The 21,002-nt window shown below is 36.0% G+C and overlaps 1 protein-coding gene across 2 annotated transcripts in view; it reads left to right on the forward strand.

The window, feature by feature from the left end:
* The window catches only part of MYRIP (myosin VIIA and Rab interacting protein), a 359,094-nt gene extending 338,322 nt beyond the window's left edge, over positions 1 to 20,772 (forward strand). For both annotated transcript variants that reach the window (XM_075212459.1, XM_075212460.1), the window contains 5 exons: positions 2,151 to 2,312; positions 5,053 to 5,157; positions 9,243 to 9,303; positions 14,738 to 14,856; positions 18,206 to 20,772. In XM_075212459.1, coding sequence (XP_075068560.1) covers positions 2,151 to 2,312; positions 5,053 to 5,157; positions 9,243 to 9,303; positions 14,738 to 14,856; positions 18,206 to 18,235 — 477 coding nt within the window. In that variant the 3' untranslated portion in view covers positions 18,236 to 20,772. The remainder of the gene's footprint in view (positions 1 to 2,150; positions 2,313 to 5,052; positions 5,158 to 9,242; positions 9,304 to 14,737; positions 14,857 to 18,205) is intronic.
* Positions 20,773 to 21,002: the final 230 nt, after the last annotated feature.

A 21,002-nucleotide genomic window follows, 5' to 3' on the forward strand; every position in this document is an offset into this window, starting at 1 on the left:
GCGCTTTTGGATGTGTATATTTGTAGATATTACTTTTGACCAGAAAACAGACCACACCAAGAGATAATTTAGATACTGCTCACAACAGTATATCCAGAAATAAAAAAAACACATAAAAGTATATAGAGAGGCACAGATTTCTAAGTAAAAAGTAAGTCTTTAATTGTACAAAATTAGCAATTTTCCCATATTGAATATTTGCACATATTATTTTACGGTGTTTTTTATACTATGAATACTATTTTTTTCTAAGAGAGAATGTGCTTTTATTTTTTCGATCTTCACCATATTACTATTATCTGATCCTATTCTTTATTCTTTATAAATTTTACTGCAGAGTTGCCTTTCAGACATTATTGAATTGAACATGCAGCAAATATAGCTGCAATTGTCTTTAGAACAGCAATAAACAAATTTTCCATCTAACCATTGCTTTACACAACATTGTAATAGCATTGAAACATTAAACAACTGAGTTATCTAGTAAAATTCACAACAAAATAAAAGTTTACTTAGGCGCTCCACTCAGATATGCAGCTTAAATATGTGACTGTGATTGCCACTAAACTTCACAACAATACAACATATATAGAAAAAATTGTCACATACATTGACGCTCTCTTTTTCACTCAATAAATATATACAAGTATTTCACCTTATTCGGGCAATCGTATTTTTCCGTTCTATGTAAATCCATTCTTCAACATAGCTCAGATATGTAAAAAAAGCATACAACAAACGTTGTGTGGATGGTAAACACAAATGCAGTTCATAACCGTCACCAAACAGCATTAATATAGACCATGGTGTATGTCCATAACAGAAATCCAAAAGTTCCGTTGATTTTTAGAGAAAACCACTTAAGGGTAAATACTTACGAAAAAAAACTCGGTCATGCACTTCACACAGATGTCTATGATCCAATGAATCACCTCCCAGAAACGATGGCTACCCTGTATGTCCTCTCAGCACATAAAATGAAGGGATGAAACCAAGGAAACATCTGGTGTGATACAATTTAAAATTTATTGCAACAAAATAAAAATGTCCAGGAAGGCTATCATAAAAGGAAGGAAGGCTATCATAAAACATATTTAATGTTTATATTATATCTTTTAAGTTATGTCTATACATTATAGGAAATATGTTTTAACTAGAGGTAAATGTAATGTATACTAAACAACACTGATTATTAATGGTAGTTTACCAATAAATAACAATTTTGGAAAATGCTGATCAAGGAGAGTAAACAAGAGTAATGGTGATATATATCCTCTATATCCTAATTGTGCGGAAGCATACGTTTATTGCAGTTAGAATATAAAATGTATATTTACACATATAATAAAAAGATAACCTTGCTATAGGGATGGGGTGTTTTTTATATAGTGAAGTAAAAGACAGCATTAAATACTTTAGAAAAGTGATATGAAGAAAAGTCCTCAGGTCACTAAATACTTGCTTCCTCGTCTGTTTTATATTTCCTTATATCTATCTAAATGCTTAATCAACCTTAAGGTAATTAATTCTTCGCTGCACTTAATTAGCCTCTGTAAACTGTATTTAAATGCTACTTTATCCATGATTTGTTACATTATGTAAGCTGTAAGTAAATAAATCATAAGCTAATAAATTGCTTAATACATAGAAGAACAATTTGAATAAGCAGTTGGTGTTGAGGGAGCAATAATTTGTAGTTTTCAGAAGCTTTCAGAAAAAAAAATGAGTATGGGATTAATAAAATAAATTAAACTGACATTAATGAGCATGTTTTAATGCAGTTTGCATAATACTTAAGCTGAGATACTTTAAAAGACACTTTTCCTAGCACATCAGACTTAAATAACATGCATCATTTATTACAGTGGTTGTATTTTCTAAAAGTGGAGGAAGCATAATGTAAAGGTTAATTGTCATGTTGGTAAATAAACTCCATATTAGTAGGAAATAACATCACATTATCTCCAGTGCACTTGTAACAGTATGTAAAGTGCTGGTATTTTCAAATAGAATATGGAGTTTCCTTTGTGTTTAGTTAGTAGATAAGTATCCTTTGTTTTGTGCATTTATATTAATTTAGCACTAGAACGCAGCAACAAATGATTGCTCAGTATTACATTTTTTCAGAGGTTTTGTGCCAACTCTTGCAGGTATATCTCACAGCTGGTACTGTGTATGGCTTAGAAGGTCAACTTGAAGAAATAGAAGATTCTGCACGCAAAATCAACAGTGTAACTACAGAGATAGAACTTGCTGATCTTGAAGATCAAGTGGCAACAGCAGCTGCCCAGGTTCATCATGCTGAGCGTCAGGTGATTCTTTTGGACAGTAAAAATAATGGAAAGAACTGTTTTTTAGATATACATCACTTCTGTAATAAATAAAACTTTGTGTCACGACAAGCATCACCTGACGATGTGGGACGTGTGTGCGAAAGGGTTGTTCAAAACTAAACTACCTTGACTTTCTAAAACTGCTTAAAATCAGCCAAAATTATATCTCACTCTCACTATTATACACCCAGTTCTGTGATCACTAAAATTTAATTCCAGAGTTAAATCTCTGAGGAGGTCTCCAGTTACTTCCTGGCTCGTCCAGTTACTCCCTGACATCTTAAAGTCAGGGATAGAATTCCAAAGTCCAGGGGGTATATTTACTACACAGCAGGTTTGAAAAGTGGAGATGTTGCCTATAGCAACCAATCAGATTCTAGTTCTCATTTATTTAGTACATTCTATGAAATGAAAGCTAGAATCTGATTGGTTTTTATAGAAAACATCTCCACTTTTTCAAACCTGCAGGTGTGCGAAGCCGATGAATTGTGCATGCTTATGCAACCAGGGTATGTTTTTATTTTTTTATTTGACATCTTTTTCTTAAAAAAAATTATATTTCTTTTTCACTTGAATTTTGTTGGTTGCAAGCTCACATTACAGGTGATTTATCTTTATTTCAGGCTTTGCGCCACAAAAAAAGAAAACATAATGATCACAGCACTATAACTTGTGAAACAACTCACCCAAATTGCCTCCTTATTGAAACAATTACTACTTAAAACAATATATCATTATGTGTAAAAGATTGATGAAAGATTGATGAAAGAGCTGTGAACATTTTACATTTTTATCAATAATGATCTATTGTTTTTAAGGATTAATTTGTATGAAAGTAATATTTTGTAAAGAAACATTTTGAATGAGATGTGGATTTCATAAGGTATAGTGCTCTGATTATTTTGTTCTAGTTTTTGCCTTAACATTGACTAATGGATCAGCTATCCTTTGATTTGCACTACTTTATAATAATTATTTATTTACATCATCCCTATGAGAATTAATTGGTAGCACCAGGTTGTTATTAAATTGTTTTACTTTATATCACAAACACCTGCAGTTTCAATAAGTGTGTGTAGATATTTTATATACATTGTATCTGGCACATGAATTTGTTAAGAACACAAAGACAGAACCTTATTAAATGACATTTAATAAGACAAATAAATTCACAATAAAAATATAACAAATTGGCATACATATATACAAATGCAATACAGTTTCTTAAAATAAAACAGAAATAAAAACAGAAACAGAAAATTCACACTCACATACATTTCAGGTTCTGCTGCCAGTAAGAAGGCTAAAAAGTGGACAGATCCTCTATAGCAGACAAACCACAAGCATTTACAGTTTTCAACATTAATTTCATGACTTTTTAAACCACACTTTTTATTTTTTCCACCTCAACCCCTTTCCATGTGGCCTTACTGAAAGAGGTGTGCTGGCATGCTGATTAGTTTTACAGGTTTGATTGCCTTTTTGCCCAACACACTTTTAGTCAGGAATTCTGCATAAAGAGATAGAAAACATGACTATGTTAAATAAATTATATGGGAAAATACTTAATAACTCTATTTTCCTGATAAGATTAGTCTAGGCTTGACACGTCTTGTGACTGGTTCCACTCATTACTAATATGTGTCGAGATTGTCTGAAATATGGGTTGTAAAAGTAGTGCTTTGATGTGCTATGTTCCCTATATGAATATATGATGCACTGACCACAAATATTGTTCTCTGTATTCATAGTTATTCTGTGTTGTGCCATAAACCATTTTTGTGACATGTTGATATTATCTTGTGGTTGAGAGACACCGGGCCTCCCCGAATATAAACAGCCCGGTTATGTAACAGAAGACAGGTTTAGATTCAGCATCCATTAGGCCCTGGTTTACATACACACAGTGGGACTGATGCTGAGTTGTATGCATTTACTTCTAAAAATTACATTTAAACAAAAAGACAAATTTACTCATATGTGCTGAGTTAACTGTAATTGTGTGTATGTGTAGAGACAGTCATAATCATCATCATCTTGACAATGAAGACTGGTTTTAAATATAGATTAAAAAAAAAGAAAACAGCCTACACTGATAGTGACAAAAAAAACTACTAACACTGGGCTGTGACAGGATGGGCTGGTGATGCTGTAACAGGGAAACTCGCAGTATGGGATCCCCATGTCATAATGTTACTCAGCCCTAGCCTGTTCATATCCATTCCCTACGGGAATTGAGCATGCAGAAAAATATAGGTCCTCCCCTAGAAAAAAACAGCCCCATGCTGGAAGTACTAGTGATTCTCCCAACACCTGTGCCTGGTGGGTGTTGAGGTACTATAGAGTTTAAAAATTGATAAAAGCACTTTTAACTGGTGCACTACTGTTCCCAGCAAGCCCTGGCATGTGTAAGCTGTTTGTGTATGTTGGTGCTTGTAGAACTACTAGAAATCCATGGATGCCAAATCTTGCTGACAATTGTAGAACTACAAACTCCAGCATGCCTTGGTATCCAGGGCCCATTGGGACTTGTGGTGCACCATTAAAATAATATTTTATTACAAATCAAAACTACCCCAAACACACTTGTTTTCCCGGGGTGCATGTCAGTTTCATATTATTGATGAGAGCATGGGAAAGCCGCTCTGTATTGGTTCGTAGTGGTGAGACCCCATTTAATTTATAAAGCATATCAATAAAATCTGTGTTATGTTTTTAGATTTCAGATATTGAAAGTAGAATATCAGCTCTTACAGTCGCTGGCTTAAATGTTGCTCCATGTGTACGGCTAACAAGGAGACGTGAGCAGAATAATACTAATCAGGTACATATCATTTTTCTTCATCTATCTTGTCAACTGTAGCAAAAATTTTACATGACACATGATAAGTGTTTTTTTTATTTAAAAACATAATGGAGGTCATTTACTAAGGTCAAAATAGCTGCACTGCAGTTCAACTACAGATTTTGACATACTGTGTGCCTTGATTTGCAAAATTCATCTGGAATTTTAATACGGGCTGATAGGTCTACTCAGCAAAATGGCTGTATTTGTATAGGAGCAAAAGTTTGCATAGACTGTTGGGTGGAGTTGGGCAGTGCAGAAATAAGATCCATTAGGCAACATAGGCTATGAGGTCTTAATCGATTTCTGCTCCCTGCTATAGGTAAACAGCTTGAAGCTGGTCAGCACAGGGCTAACTGCTTTCCCATGGGGAGGGAAACAAAAAAAAGCACGCTGCTCCCACCCTCCCTAAAGGCTGCAAACCTGTGGTGAATAGCATTGCTGCTTTCCCAAAGTTCCCTGGTCTGTGGGGGCTGGGTTTACTAACAGGATTGAGACCCCTGGATAAATATATGAGATTGTAATGAGAATCCCTCCCCAAATCTTCAACCAGACCCAAAACTAAATAGCCTCGGGTGGTTTCAGTATAACCCATGGTTTTCACTTGTTAAAGCGAAATCCTTGACCAGAATGTATTATTATAGGTGCATGGTGTGCTTTCAAATGCACTTCGCCTACGGACGGGTCCAACTAAAAGTACTGGCTGTCTATGGAGAAGCATATTTTTAAGTGCACTCCAAACAATAATAAAATTTTTCACATGCTAAAAAAGAGCACTAACATAGCACATGTAGGTAAAGTAAGTTCTCATTTCCACTCAGCACAAAGATGTATTTAAGACATAAATAAGGCTATACCAACCAATCATTTAGGACAGAAACAGGACCTTTATTTAGTTGAAAGGGACAGTACTAAAGGGGTAGGAGGTTGGTCTTTGATGTGACAGTACAACTCCTAAATTAATTTGTGTTTTGAGTGTGAAGAGATGGTGGCATCAGGAGTGTACACAATATTCAGCTGGATGAGACAGATTAGGGGAGGTGTAGCTAAGTAGAAGCATTTGTATGCCTTAGAGTAATATAAAAGTGCAAAAATAGTGCCTTTAGAAACCTGACATTTAAATGAACAAAAAGAAACGGGATATACAAACATTAAGGTTTTCCACTCATGTACAGATTTGTTTCAGAAATCAAACAGCATGTGTAATACCCTGCAATTAACAGGTATATTACAGCATGCACTCATTCAGAAAACTACATCTCTCAGAGTGCCTCTGAGAAGTTCACTGCAAATTGCATCCTCCATTTTTGGGTGGACAAACTGCAAACTAGAGCTTCGGGCTGCACAGTAGAGCCACAGACCGCACTAGAAGCATGCAGAGACAGTTAGACACTGCAACAAGTTACAAGAAGACTGTGAAAAACTGGCATTTTGGTGCCAGAATGTACTAAAAGGCTCCAGGAGATTCTTGGGGAAAAGAGAGAGAAACCAAAAATGGACTGCTGAAGGCTAGAGGCTGGTTGCTGGCTACTGTGAGTTGTGCTATGTCAATGCTTCCTGAGATAATGGAGGATCACAAGGAGGCAGTGAGTGCTGTTGCTGGACTGTTCTCCTGAGAGATGATTGCAGCTGAAGTTCCAGTTTTAAAAGCCAGCCCAGAAGGAATGCCCTATGGACTAAAGCCAGAAATGTCTGCAGGACTCATATGAAGGCAGATAAGTTTATGGTTTATTTTGCCTTGCTATGTTCAAGTTATTTAAGTGAAACAAGTGAGACATCAAGCTGTGTTATAAAAATCTCTGACCTGAACTGTAACATTGCTATTGAGAGGTAATGGTGCTGTCTGAAATAAAGGTTTATTCCAGCCAAATCTGCTGTATTTAAAGTTTATCTGTAAGCTGACACAGAGTGCTAGGGACATAGAGAGTATGTAGTTTTCTATGTGCAGCCCCTCTTTCCTCTAGTTTACTATAGACAGCTCTCCCTTCCTATAGTTTAGCATAGGCAGCTCCTCCCTTCCTATACTTTAGTATAGGAACCCCCCTATCTATACTTTAGGCAGGCCCCCGCACTCACTTCCCTTTAGTTGGTCTGGCCGGTGTCAATCCTCAGATCAGGGAGACAGGAAGTGAAGTGAGACTTCCTGTTTTCCGCAAAGCACTAGGCAGCCTAGCGATTAGCTGCCTGTTGCTGTGTCCACTGACCACCAATGCTTTTGATCACCCCCCTTCCACACTCGCCCCCCCATGCCTTCCCCCCACTGTGCATCATAATAAAAAAAAACACAAACAAACAAGATTCTTACTGCTCTATCCCACCAACAAAGGTGGTTGGGCCTATCAAGTGGGCCTACCGGGCAATACTCTGGCACCCTGGCGGGCCAGTCCAACGCTGGTATTAAAGCACCTACTGCCCTAATGATGCCGTGTCTGATCCAGGTGTTCAGATCTTTGAGATTTGGACACAAAGTCTATGTACATGTATTTGCAAATCTGACAGGAGATCCGGCTGCCCAGTCTTTGTAAGTTTGCAAAAATGTCTGTTGGGAACGGAGATGTAACCTGTTAGAACAGACCATCTCAAAATAATTTTTTCACACACTGGTAAAACCAACTTAATGGTTTCCAGGATAAATCTTTTTTTGTAATTTAGAGGACTATGCCTAAATATCTCATACTATTCCATCTAATGTATATTTAAGAGAGGTTAACCATGAATCCATGAACACAATGGGGCTGATGCAGAGTGAGTAATACGCCAATTTACCTCTGTGCATGTCCAGAAAACTGGCCACAAGCATATACACCTGTGTATAAAGATTTGTTTGAGTCTGACACTTGGAGAGGCAGAATTGGGGAAGGAATGGACGTTCTAACAAAGGCCAAGTCCAGTAAGGGTGTGTTTGTGCAATTGGGAACAGATATAGCCCAGGATACAGATGCATATAAAGTTATACAAGCCGTATTATTTGCGTGTGGGTCAATGGCACATATAATTATCAGGTGCTGATGGTGACGGTCGCCAGCAATGGCGAACTGCTTGTGATTGGCTGTTTTCGAATGCTCCACTTGTGCTTTCTTCCTTGCACTTGCATATATTATGCTTTTGTTTGTTTAAGCAAAAAAACTATTTTCACACTACTGGTGCAGTAGGTGCAGTTTTGCATATGCCAGCAAAAGTTTTAGTGCATATAATTTAGGGTGCAATATCTACATCAATCTCATTGTAATCATACCAGTCAAACCATGTAGTTTACTTTGTGATCTAGAAATGTAGGGCCTGATTCATCAAAGCACGTACATGCTGATTTTGAGCATATCGTGCCCAAAATCACTCTGCACATGCCCAGAACGGGAGATACATCTGTGAATGAGGCCTGTCAACCCGTCTTTAAATGCAATAGGCACTTTCTTCAGCCTTTGATTTCGGGGAGTGAACAGGGCGGGGAAGGGGAATTTTTCTGCATTCAATATAGAGTTGGGGCGTGCCAAACTGAAGCACATGCAGCCACGTCTGAATCAAGCTCTGAGCATCTCAAAATTACTTGTTTTTCTGCCATATATCTTGCTTCAGTTACAGAGCTAGTCTAAGTCCTGAGTACTAATGATGATAGTCTTGTATGCATGCTATAACATGTGTTTGCAATCAGGAGCAACTGTAAAAATGTTTTGGGTTTTTTCAGTAGACATTAAGAACATCCTAATAAATGTCATGAGTTAAAAAAATGTTTTACTGTTTGATCATTAATGCCTTTATTATTTACAGGTGGAATTAATTATATATATATATTATTTTTTCTGTGCGTTCTTTCGTTCTTTGGCAAATTTAGATTCCACATAGGTATTTGATGTTTTGTGCAGTGTCTTGTTTAGTAGGGCACAGTAGGCCTACACCCGAATACAACAGTGCATGTATCTTGAGATCCATGCCTTGATGATTTTGGGAGTGGGCAAAGCCAAAATATGTTGGTTTAATACCAACCACAGGTTGCGCTCAGTATGCATCTCTTGATTAATCTGTATATTGTGAAAATCTAACTGTCTTTTCTATATTCATTTTGATAGGTTCACACAATAGACACCTCCAGACAACAAAGGAGAAAATTACCAGCAACTCCTCTGCAAGGTTGGTAAAGGTATCCTAGTTTATTGTTAACATTTTATTGCGTGTTCTAATACTATAATTTGTATTTACATTGGAATACTTTATACAGCCCTCATGTTATACTTTTGTCTTTATCTGTCTGCTCTCGTGTATTAGATATACTTTACCATGCAGGACTTCTGAGTGGTGCTATTACACTTCCTACATTTTTTAACAAATTAGCCACACATCATCTTAAATAAACAAATACAAAGTAAGGTGCACCAGGGGGACAGGCAACAATGATAAATAAATAATGTAATAGATATAAAAAATATGATGTATATAAAAAAAAGAAAAAGATGGCGGGCCTTCTCTAAGATGCAAAAAAATCTTTATTTTAACCAAGTGTTAAAGAATTAGTTATTTTAAAAAACAATGATAAATTATAAATACAACAGATATAAAAATATATAAATCTCAGAATAAATACATTAAGATTGATACATAAAACACTGACTCCATTAAAGGATTTATATGTTGAAAATAGTATGTGTGTCTGATTTAAGCAGAAGCAAGCTCAGTTCAAATTATAAATGTCTATTAATGAAGTCTTCAATATAGAGACTGATGCAAAAATAAATGAAACAACGTGTGTGGCCAGTACACTTTGTAAATAGTAATGTAGAATCCTGGATGTACGTATAGGTCTACCAGGGATGACAATTGTAAATGTAGGATTAATTAGCAGATGGTAGTGCACACTCAAATATAATTCTTCTATGCAGGTCGTTAAATAGCATACATATGTAGTGCGCCCCCTTGAATCTTGTTTTGATGGTACAAAGGAAGGTCGTACAGGCTGTTAGGGAAAATCATTCCCCTGTAAAGTTCCGACAGCTGAAAAAGATGTTTGTAGTCCCAATCAGGTGTGCTTCTGTTTGAATGGGTAGAGCCAGGCTGAACAGCGTACTTGAAGAAAGTTCTGATTTCCAAATGCACATATGATCCAATTTGATGTTCTAAGAAGATCTGCTTTTTTTCAGACATGCAATAACAATCATCCAACTGACACCTGACGCATTTCATCTGCTCTGGGCTGACTTTTTCAAAGATGATTAGTTGTCTCTCTTTTGTGTCTATTTATACCATTGTTCCAATTGTGATCGGTGTGAATGTCAGTGCTAATAAAAAACATCTGAGATCTTTAGTGTCACTCCGGCAAATTAATCCATAAATTTGTAAATTACAAAAATAGATACATTATACCAATAGATAAAACTTATAGACATACAAAATGTCAGAATACACAATAGAAAAGAAAAGGAAATACTTGTTAGGCTGAAGAGAAGCATAACATCACTTAGATATACAATTGAACGTTTCTCTCTTAATTCCTGGGGTACGTACAGAATACTTTTACTCCTCTTAAAAATATAGAAAAAAATCTCTCTATTTACCCCAAAATAATCATAAAAAATATGTATTCTCCAGATATGTATTAATTAAAAGAGAAAGAGGGAGAAGCAGAGAAATGAAAATAAATATAAATAATCATAAAATGTTGTTGGAAACATACACGTATAAGTTCATTCCTATGGGAAATAAATGTAAAAGAATTAAGTCTAAACCAATGTGGCTAAATAAAAAGGTAAGGGAAGAAATGCAAAGGAAGAAGCGTGCATTTAAATTGTTTAAGTCTGAAGGGTCAGAGGAGTCCTTCCATAGGTACAAGGAATGTAATAAAACATGCAAAAAGGAAATTAGATTGGCTAAATTAGAAAATGAAAGGCACGTTGCAAAAGAAAGTAAGACAAACCCCAAAAAGTTTTTTAAGTATATAAATGGCAAAAGGATTAAAAAAGATAATATAGGACCACTAAGAAGTGAGATGGGTGAATTGATAAATGATACTAAGGAAAAAGCAGAGATATTAAACACGTTCTTTTCTTCAGTATTTACCAGAGAGGAACAAATGGCAGGAGTAATACATAAAAATGGAAATGAAACCATGCCATTAATTAATACTTGGTTGTCAGAGGAAGAAGTCCAAAGGCGACTGAAGAATATTAAGATAAATAAAGCTCCAGGTCCAGGTGGCATACACCCAAGGGTCCTTATGAAATTAAACTAGGAAATAGCTAGACCGCTATTCTTAATTTTCAGAGATTCAATCTCATCAGGCTCAGTACCAAGGGATTGGCGAATAGCAGATGTGGTGCCGTTGTTTAAAAAGGGGACGAGATCACAACCAGAGAATTATAGACCTGTAAGCCTGACATCAATAGTGGGGAAACTACTGGAAGGTACTTTAAGGGACAGTATTCAGGATTACTTGGTACGCAATAAAATTATTAGTGGGAATCAACATGGATTTGTGAGGGATAGGTCATGTCAAACTAATCTAATTAGTTTCTACGAGGAAGTTAGTGGGAACTTAGACATGGGCAGGACAGTAGATGTGGTCTACTTAGATTTTGCAAAGGCCTTTGATACAGTGCCACACAAGAGGTTGGTTTACAAAATAAGGGAACTGGGTCTAGAAATCAAAATTTGTACTTGGATCGAAAACTGGTTAGAGAATAGGGAACAGAGAGTTGTGATAAATGGAACATTTTCTAATTGGTCAAAGGTCTTAAGTGGAGTTCCTCAAGGTTCCGTGCTGGGACCACTCCTTTTTAATATATTTATTAATGACCTTGGTGATGGTTTAGAGAGTAAAGTTTCTATTTTTGCAGATGACACTAAACTCTGTAAGGTAATAAAATCAGAGCAAGATGTAGCTTCTCTACAGAGGGACTTAAATAAACTGGAGGATTGGGCGGCTAAATGGAATATGAGGTTTAACACAGATAAATGGGATCAAAAACAAGAACGCAATCTATAAATTAAATGGAATTAATTTGGGAGAATCTATAATGGAAAAGGATTTGGGAGTGCTCGTAGACAGTAGACTTAGCAATAGTGCTCAATGTCAAGCAGCAGCTGCATGGGCAAACAAAGTATTGGCATGCATAAAAAGGGGCATAGATGCAAGGGAAGACAGTGTAATTTTGCCATTGTATAAATCATTGGTAAGACCTCATCTTGAATATGCAGTACAGTTCTGGGCACCACTCTATGAAAAAGATAATTTGGAACTAGAAAGGGTTCAGAGAAGGGCGACAAAATTGATAAAGGGTATGGAGTCATTAAGTTATGAGGAAAGGTTAGCCAATTTAGGCATGTTTACTTTAGAAAAGAGGCGCCTAAGGGGAGATATGATTACTATGTACAAATACATTAGGGGTCAATACAGAGAGCTTTCATGGGAACTTTTTACCCCAAGGACCATACACAGGACTCGTGGTCATCCCCTAAGGTTAGAGGAGAGGAAATTTCACAACCAGCAAAGGAAGGGGTTCTTTACAGTAAGGGCAGTCAAGATATGGAATTCATTGCCAGGGAAGGTTGTGATGGCAGATTCAATAGATATGTTTAAGAAAGGGTTAGACAAATTTTTAGCGGAAAGGTGTATCCAGGGATATGACCGTTAATTTAAAATAAAGGATAGTAGTGGATATAGGGTAAAAATTGGATTGCAATATTGAGTCTGGGGGGATTTTCAAAATTGAAACAGATGGGCGGTTGCCTACTCTGGATTAATTTCAAATATAAGTGCAGGATCGCAGGAGATCCAAAATAGGTTGAACTTGATGGACTGGTGTCTTTTTTCAACCTCATCAACTATGTATCTAACCCTGTTGAAGGCTTGAGCTATATCTTATTTAAGCATCTGTATTTCATCATGCTGAGCCACCACTCATTCCTTAATGAATTAGGCCCTAGTTTCTTACACACATACACAATTTTAATTAATATTTCACCATTGTGTCTGAAAATCTGAAAATTAGTAATAATTTTTAATGAAATTTAAAATAAAATGATTTTTTAATTTGAATTTTTTTTGTGGACTGGAGTGCCTCTTTCTTCTTTTCCTTTGATGATCCTGATGTCTGTGTTGAGCGTTCACCCCATTTGTATAAAATGACAGGAATATTCTATAATAAACAGATGCCAGTCCTCTTCTATGTGCGACCACACCTCTTGCATTTTGTTGTGTTCATGCCTAGGTCAGTTTGATATAGACAAAGGAGGAGGGTTGGCTGTTAATCATGAGAATCTGCAAGGACTGAATAATGGCTGTCTATCATTGAGCAATGAGCTGTGCCTTTTAGCTCTGAACTGAAATTAGACTACTGGCTTGTGTAAATTCAAAAAGACCTTTGGTAATCTAGTACTGCACATCTGTGTGTCCTGGGAGAAGTAGGCTTGTTATAGGTGGACTTGCGATCAGTTACTACAATAGTTTCCATGGGCCCTTCTCATGGAGGGGTTGATGAGACCTTGATGAGGTATATCCCCATTTTAGAACTTGAAGGAGATGGAACTGACAGGCTGGACTGGATTTTTTTGAAGCGGACTATTTGCAGGATACCATTTGAGCATCTGTGTAACTCTTTAGTAGTTAGTGTTCTAGTGACTAGGCCTCTGAATTTAGCTTGGTTCTGTGTCAAACTATTAAGGTAGTCGTTTATTGTAACTGCAGACACATTGATACTTAAATTGTTATGTTTGGAAAAGACCCTCATACTTTTTAGTGGGAGGTGTCCCCACAGCTTTCAATTGTCTAATGATAATTTGATGATATGAGGTTCTATGGTTCTGATGAGTTACAGTGAAGACTAGAATGCCCAGTGTAAAATTCTCCTGGGAGGCTGGGCTATGGCAATTTAAAACTTGTCAGTAATTTTAATTCCTCTGTAAATATGTAAATTAAAGTGAATATAATCTATTAGTCAACGTACATGTATTTGATTAAACACATAGTATAAACTTAATTTCAGTCTGTTCTTTTATGTGTCTAATGTGTTCTGTATTTGTTCTGAGTGCGACGTCCTCTGTGTTTATCTCCACTGGAGACTGAAGTGTCTGCTCTTTCTCCCTATCCTATTATGTTCTGGATTCATCTTTTAGTGGTCCACCTGATTGTGGTTGCCTTCTGTAGCTCAGTTATATACGTTCAGTGCTTGTTGATATGAAAGTTGGGACTGATCAAAATCCATGCTTTTCATCCACTGAAGCAGACTTCATCAGGAAATGTTTTAGAGACCAGGATCTTTAAATAGTCCATGAGGGTTATGACTCATAAACAAGGTTGGCCAAAATTATAGTTAATGAGTCCCATAATTTCTCTTACCAAAGTCAATTTCCCATACTTAAGGGGCCAGACTTAAAAGATAAAAGATATTAATACAAATTGTAGTAGAAAGAAACTTATTATACTCTTCCCTAGTTGGTGGTAAAAGGGTAAAATCTTCATTTCAGATTCTTACTGCACAATACTTTGACATTCAAATAAACCTTGTTAAGTTAGATATTAATTATTGCTACATAATTGTCATACCATATTCCTTTTTTTTTCTTATGTGAAAAGATGAAGAACCAGAAATTCCAGTGTTGACCACAATGAGAACATTTAATAGAAATTTTGTGTTGCAAGGATCTTTAACTCAGAGGAGTAAAGAACAGAAGAGTATTGCCAAGGATCTTATGGTAAGTCATATTCGGTACTGCAAGGTTCCACTGACGTGATCCAGAATGACTATCCGGAATGCTTGATACTTAAGTTTTAATAAAATAATACGTAAAATAAAAATTAAAAAAAACACTACAACAAATAGAGTATCGACATATCATAACTGTATACAGCCAAAAGCATAATAACACAATATAATGAACAAAATAAAACCCAAGCAAAACAAAAAAGCAAATAATGCAGAACCAAATCATAATGCTAATAAAAAAGAATATACCACAATGAATAACACAGTTAATAATGCTTACCAGCAGTGCTTTAACATTTCAGACCTAATGGCCTTCTTCAGGGCAATGGTCACTAGCTGACAGAAATGTTGGCACACATGGTTTGACACTTTTGTGAATTACAATATCTAATTATTAAAATGCGGGAATAAGTACTTACTAATAAAATTAATTGTTAAAAATGAGGATAAAATGTATTAACATGTGCACATACCCGGTTTCCTGGGTACAGTGTTTCCAAAGTAGACATCCAGAGTTATTGATACATACAGACAGTTGACATGTACCAGAGGTTCTTGCACATTAATTCTATCATCCCAATAACCAGGAACTCTCCTCCGTCCATGCACAGCATCTCCTACCCCAAGGACTCTCTTCTACAACTTATAGCAATGCACCGACCGCCCACCCCCCCCCCCCCCCCCACTCATGGAATAGGAGTCCTTTCCAAGGGGGCTGTTTTCCTGCTGCTGTACATACCATAATCCCAAGTATCCAGAGATATTCATTGATAACTAAAATGACTACTGTTCTATGAACACGTCCAGACTGCTTTCAGATGATACATCCTAGTAACCAGGGATTCTCGCACTGCAGACTTACATTATCTCACAGCACTTCCCTAACTGAAGGGTCCAACTATGCTGCTGTTCATTGTAAAATCTTTCTATTTACAGGTACAATAATGCTCAGTCCCACATGACATGTGGCCATGAATCCTTTCTCATGATGTGTGGTGCTCTTTGAAATGGTTAATTGGCACATAGGTATAATTAGGGTGGACTTTACGTTCACGTGGAGTAGTCTCTGTGGTATATGAGTAATTAAGTCCTCCACATCTATACTCTTAACATGGTAAAAATCTATCTCCTATAACCATATATACAGTTAATAATCATTCTCACTTGCAGTATGACAACAGTCTGATGTCGGTATACTTATGTGTCCCCACTAGTCTATTTAGTTAATAAATATATCTGCTCTCGTTTCCTCACAGATTTCTGATCCCTAAATTGTTTTTTATATAGTTGAATCTCCTTTTGACTTAATATTTATCTCTTGACTATGTCACACTTCCTCTCACACTGCTAGGTCCTGTCTTTTAACTCCTGCACTTATTACATCTGCTCGTCAGACATCTGCTGTCTCTACCACACTCCTCTGTCCCCTCTAACTGATCCAGCTGTCACTGTTCCCTACTCCAACAGAAACCGCACTCACCAGCACCTCCCAGAACCCTCTCCAGCGACACAAGCCTTCATGTCACAGCATCCTCAAACAGCTCCCTTGCAGCCAGTCATTAGAGCCTTGATTCCCTTTGCACATGCGCCCTTGTCAGTGATGCGATATGGTACTCTAAAATGTACTTCGCGTAGCTTGGTACCACGTATGCTAACATTTTAGTACTTCATACAGTGGCTCCCTGCTGAATCCAGCATTTGGTGCATAGGATATGTGGCTCCCCTGGTTTCTTAAAGGGGCATTTTTGATGGGAAATATTCCCTCTTCTAATATGCATTAGCCCTTGTGGCTACCAGCCACACTCCAACACTTCTGGTACATTTTCTGTGCTACCCCTGGTGGTGGGGATCCCCCATTACTTACTTAAGGGGTTGATCCAAATTTTCAGCCTTGCGGCATCTGCCACGCACCCCCACTTCTGCCGGGACCTCCCCGGTCCCAGCATCCAATATGGCCACAAAAACTAAATGTGGGAAATCCGAGCCTTTACAGAGTCGGGTCCCCATGTGATGTCCCTATCAGTGGCTTTACGTGCTTTTGCACAGTACTGCTGAGTACTACTACCGCAAGGCCCACGCCTCACTACTGCTCTGCCCTCCCATTGACCTTGCCTGCCTGCAAGCATTTATATAGCAACAATATTTACGTTACAAAGGCTAACATTGAACTCAACTATTTCAATTTACACAGAGACACATTGACTGGCACCACCTTTCCCTGTAATGTTACTTTCTATCACTCTAGACATTCCACTAAAAATAAGAAAAAATATTGCTACAAAAAATGAGATTATACCCCAGGTGCATTTGATATTTCATGATAACAAGGAGTCTGATACAGTAATGTCTAGCAGCAGAAAGGAAGCAGGTGCAATCCTCAGTAAAGAAAAAAATATTAAAAAAAAATAGAGATTTTAAAATGTATCCTTTCTGAATGTGCACACTGGGGTTTCAGGCAGGAACAGTCCTTGTGGTAAATGTATCAAGCTGAGAGTTTTTCAGCGGGTCAATCAGATTCTATCATTTATTTAGTACATTCTACAAAATGACAGCTAGAATCTGATTGGTTGCTATAGGTAACATCTCCACTTTTCAAACTCGCTGGAAAACTTTCAGCTTGATACATTTACCCTCTTGTGTCTTTCACTCCAGAAGTCTGTATTCAATTTCTTGCACAAAACAATTGTGGTGGAATCAATTTTGCATTATTTTATTTAGAAAAATAATCCCCAATATTCTTATTTTGATACATTATTAGTCTCCTAAAGCCATAGGGAACCATCTGTCTTCTGTCATGCACATTTAATAAAGACATTTCCATAGCTCACTTAGTCTCTTGATTAATTTAAGATTGATTGATTGATTTAATTTAACATAAATGAGCAACACTGAGCAGTAATTTAGGAGAAAGGAGTGGTAGAGCGTTGGACGCTTGATGTTCATGCTTTACCACAATGATCCTCTTCAGGTTTTTGTTCTTCTCTGCACACCGTGGTGCACTTCAAGTTTGCGTGCAGAACAAATGGCTGATTATTCAGGGCAAAGTTACTGTGGCCAGAAGATGATCACAAACATGATTAGATATCATCATCATCCAACTGGATTTATCAGCTGTCCTGGTCAACATCTGAAGAATATGATTGAGATTAGCACTCTTTTTGGAAGATGGCACCCTGAAATTTGTGCTGAGCTTTCATTTTGGAATAATTCTCTCGAATCTGTGTCTGTTGATAAATGAAGGTTGCTGTATAGAATGGGGTACTATATAACAAAGTCATTTCACTTATTTTAGGAACTCATATATTAACTCATAAATGTCTTCTTTTCGATTTTTTCAGGAACCCATTAAGGGCTCAACCATAATGTAAAGACACATATTTACACTGCCAAAAAGTATGATGCCTATAGCTGTACACAAGAGTGCCTTTATCTGACAGCCATTGTGTTATCCTTGGAAAACGGATCCTTGTGTGATGTTAAAAAGCCTATATAACCAGGCATTGTCCAGATACCTCACTGGAATGGTCAACATTATGGTCTGCTAAGTGGAACTCTGCCTTAAGTTCTTTGGAGACACCGGAAAAGGTTTTTGAGTTTCAGAAAGGCTCTCTTTATTATGCACTTTTTTATTTCTGTCCTAGTACAAGTAATGTGTCAAAAAAAAAGTTTTTTTGTATTCTTGTTTATTGATGTATTCATATGCCAAATGAAATGTAAGAGCAAATGTTTTTATCATGGAGGTGTATTTAAACAATGTGTCTGTATCAACAGGGGTCTTATATGGTTACTGTGCTGTTTTCTAACAGATGCACTACAGAATAATTATTTGACTACTTAAATAAGCAATGTGTATTGTAAATTAATTTTCACTTATAAATGATCGGATGGCCACATATCTGATTTTATTTCACAGCTCTCTTCAGTATTCCTTGCAGATATTTGGATAAATTAAAACTGAATAATTTATTTAAATGAAACATATCACTGGACACGATCATGCACAGGAAATTGGCATATATAATGATATTGTTTTAGAATTTGCCTCTTATTCTAGCGAAATACAAATTTTAAAAGATAAGTGACACTAACATGCAACATTCAGTTATGTAACTGTACATTTTGCATTTGTAAACACTTTCTCTTGAGTGTATTAATATGTACATTTTAACGTTAGCCATTCTGATCACAGTTACATTAATTCAGTTAGTTCTGTACAAATTTTTTGACTACACCAAAATTTTGTGCCTTGACACCTCATATCACATATAGACACAGAATAAAGAGATATCATTATTAGTGCACACCCATGAAATTTTGTGGCCATAGATTAAAAAATGGTTTAAAGATGTTAAACCTGTTTTAATCCATATCCTCCAACTCATAATAAAATGATGTGCACATAATTGTCATTGACGTTTCTGCTGCTTTATGACTGACATATAGCCTTTAAACATATCAGCTATCAGTACGCAGTATTAGGAGTCAACTATGTTGCAAAGTTTTCACTAGAAGTTTTGCAAATAACTTTTTTAAGCAATATCTGGGGCTTGCTTGATGTGTAGAATACAGTGTTTGTAAGTGCTGGATTTCAGTAAGGCAGCAGAAAATAAATAATGATTTGTATTTATTATTATTCTTAATTGGGAAAAACAATTAAAAAATAACATCATTATTTAAATAAATGGTGCATTCACAGAACCATACGTTTATTTGCACAGTGCCCTTATATTCTTAGCAATTGAATGAAACTAATAGAAAACCCCAAATAAATGTTTGTAGAAAGTAGAAAATATATCATAAACCAACTGTAAAGTCACAACATTCATAATCAAATTAAGAATCCCTGTGTTATTTATAAAAGCAAACAATGGGTAATTCAGGGCCAAAATATGTGCTCTATTTTTGTCAATGAAACAAATGATAAAAATCAGAGGAATATTCTCTTATTATTAAGTAATGGACAATCATAATCGTTGTTATTTTACCTGTTCTTGTCACAAAAGTATTTTATTTCTACCTATAAGCCATGATGTCAAGCACATGTGACATGTGAGCTTAAATTCATTATTATAAAAAAAGTCTATGACAATAAGAAAATTGCTCCCCTAAATGCCATGTAAAGCATTTTGTATAGCAGACTGTTTTTGCTTCTCGTTCTCCTCTAACAAATTATTCTTTATTAATGACAAGTTTCATTTATGCAGGTGTTTGCTATTACTATTATTATTTTTATTATTATTATTGCAAAATGTGAATGACAGTTATTTGCCTAGTTGTTAACTTAAAAAGTTTGTTATAATCTGAATGGAATGAAAAATTATAGACTTGTTTTGCCCTTTGTTACGTTTCTGTATTAAAAACAAATGTTTAATGTGCTGTAGAATGGTTTCCATAAAAGCATGTAATGTAGTATACTAATGTTAATGTTAAACTATCCAGTCTTCTGAAATGAAAATATGTACTGTGTAAGCACTGCAAAAAATCATCCATGTTTTATTTTGTTAAGAGGATTTATTTGTGCCAAATGAGTGTAAAAAAGAGTTTACTGTTTAAACACAAATATTATATCACACTGATAATTATTTTGCCATCAAGTGATTCTTTTAGTTTTAATATTTATATCAAGATTATTTTTTTTTTACAAATGAAAGTATTTTAAAGGTTACATAGAGTAAGACTATATCGTAAAATCTATTAAACTTAATTTTAAAAATATAAATAAATGTGCTTTCATGTCATCTGTAGCATCTGTGTACGATGAGATTTCCACAGAGGACATTATGGAAGAGATGGTTTTAAGGAACTGATGTAATTAAAATGCATGTCAGTTTAAGTTATTCTTGAAAAGAAAAAAGCCTTGATTACAAATACAAAGGTCAAAGAGATAAAAGTTATAAATCATTAAGTATGTCTCCGTATTTTTATTCAATGTGACTGTTTCATAAAATGATTACATAATTTCTAATTAAGCTAATATGTCCCTTTTATAATAAAATGTTTGGGATTACTGCATGGTACTTGAAGGCTACTGGGAGAACCATGCACTTTGGGGCATGTAAATGTCATTTTGATATAGGAGGAAGCTGCCTGGTTTTCAGGTGACCGTATAAACTTAGAAAATATGAGAACAATATG

This window comes from Mixophyes fleayi, chromosome 5, assembly GCF_038048845.1.
Source record: "Mixophyes fleayi isolate aMixFle1 chromosome 5, aMixFle1.hap1, whole genome shotgun sequence".
Taxonomy (NCBI): Eukaryota; Metazoa; Chordata; class Amphibia; order Anura; family Limnodynastidae; genus Mixophyes; species Mixophyes fleayi.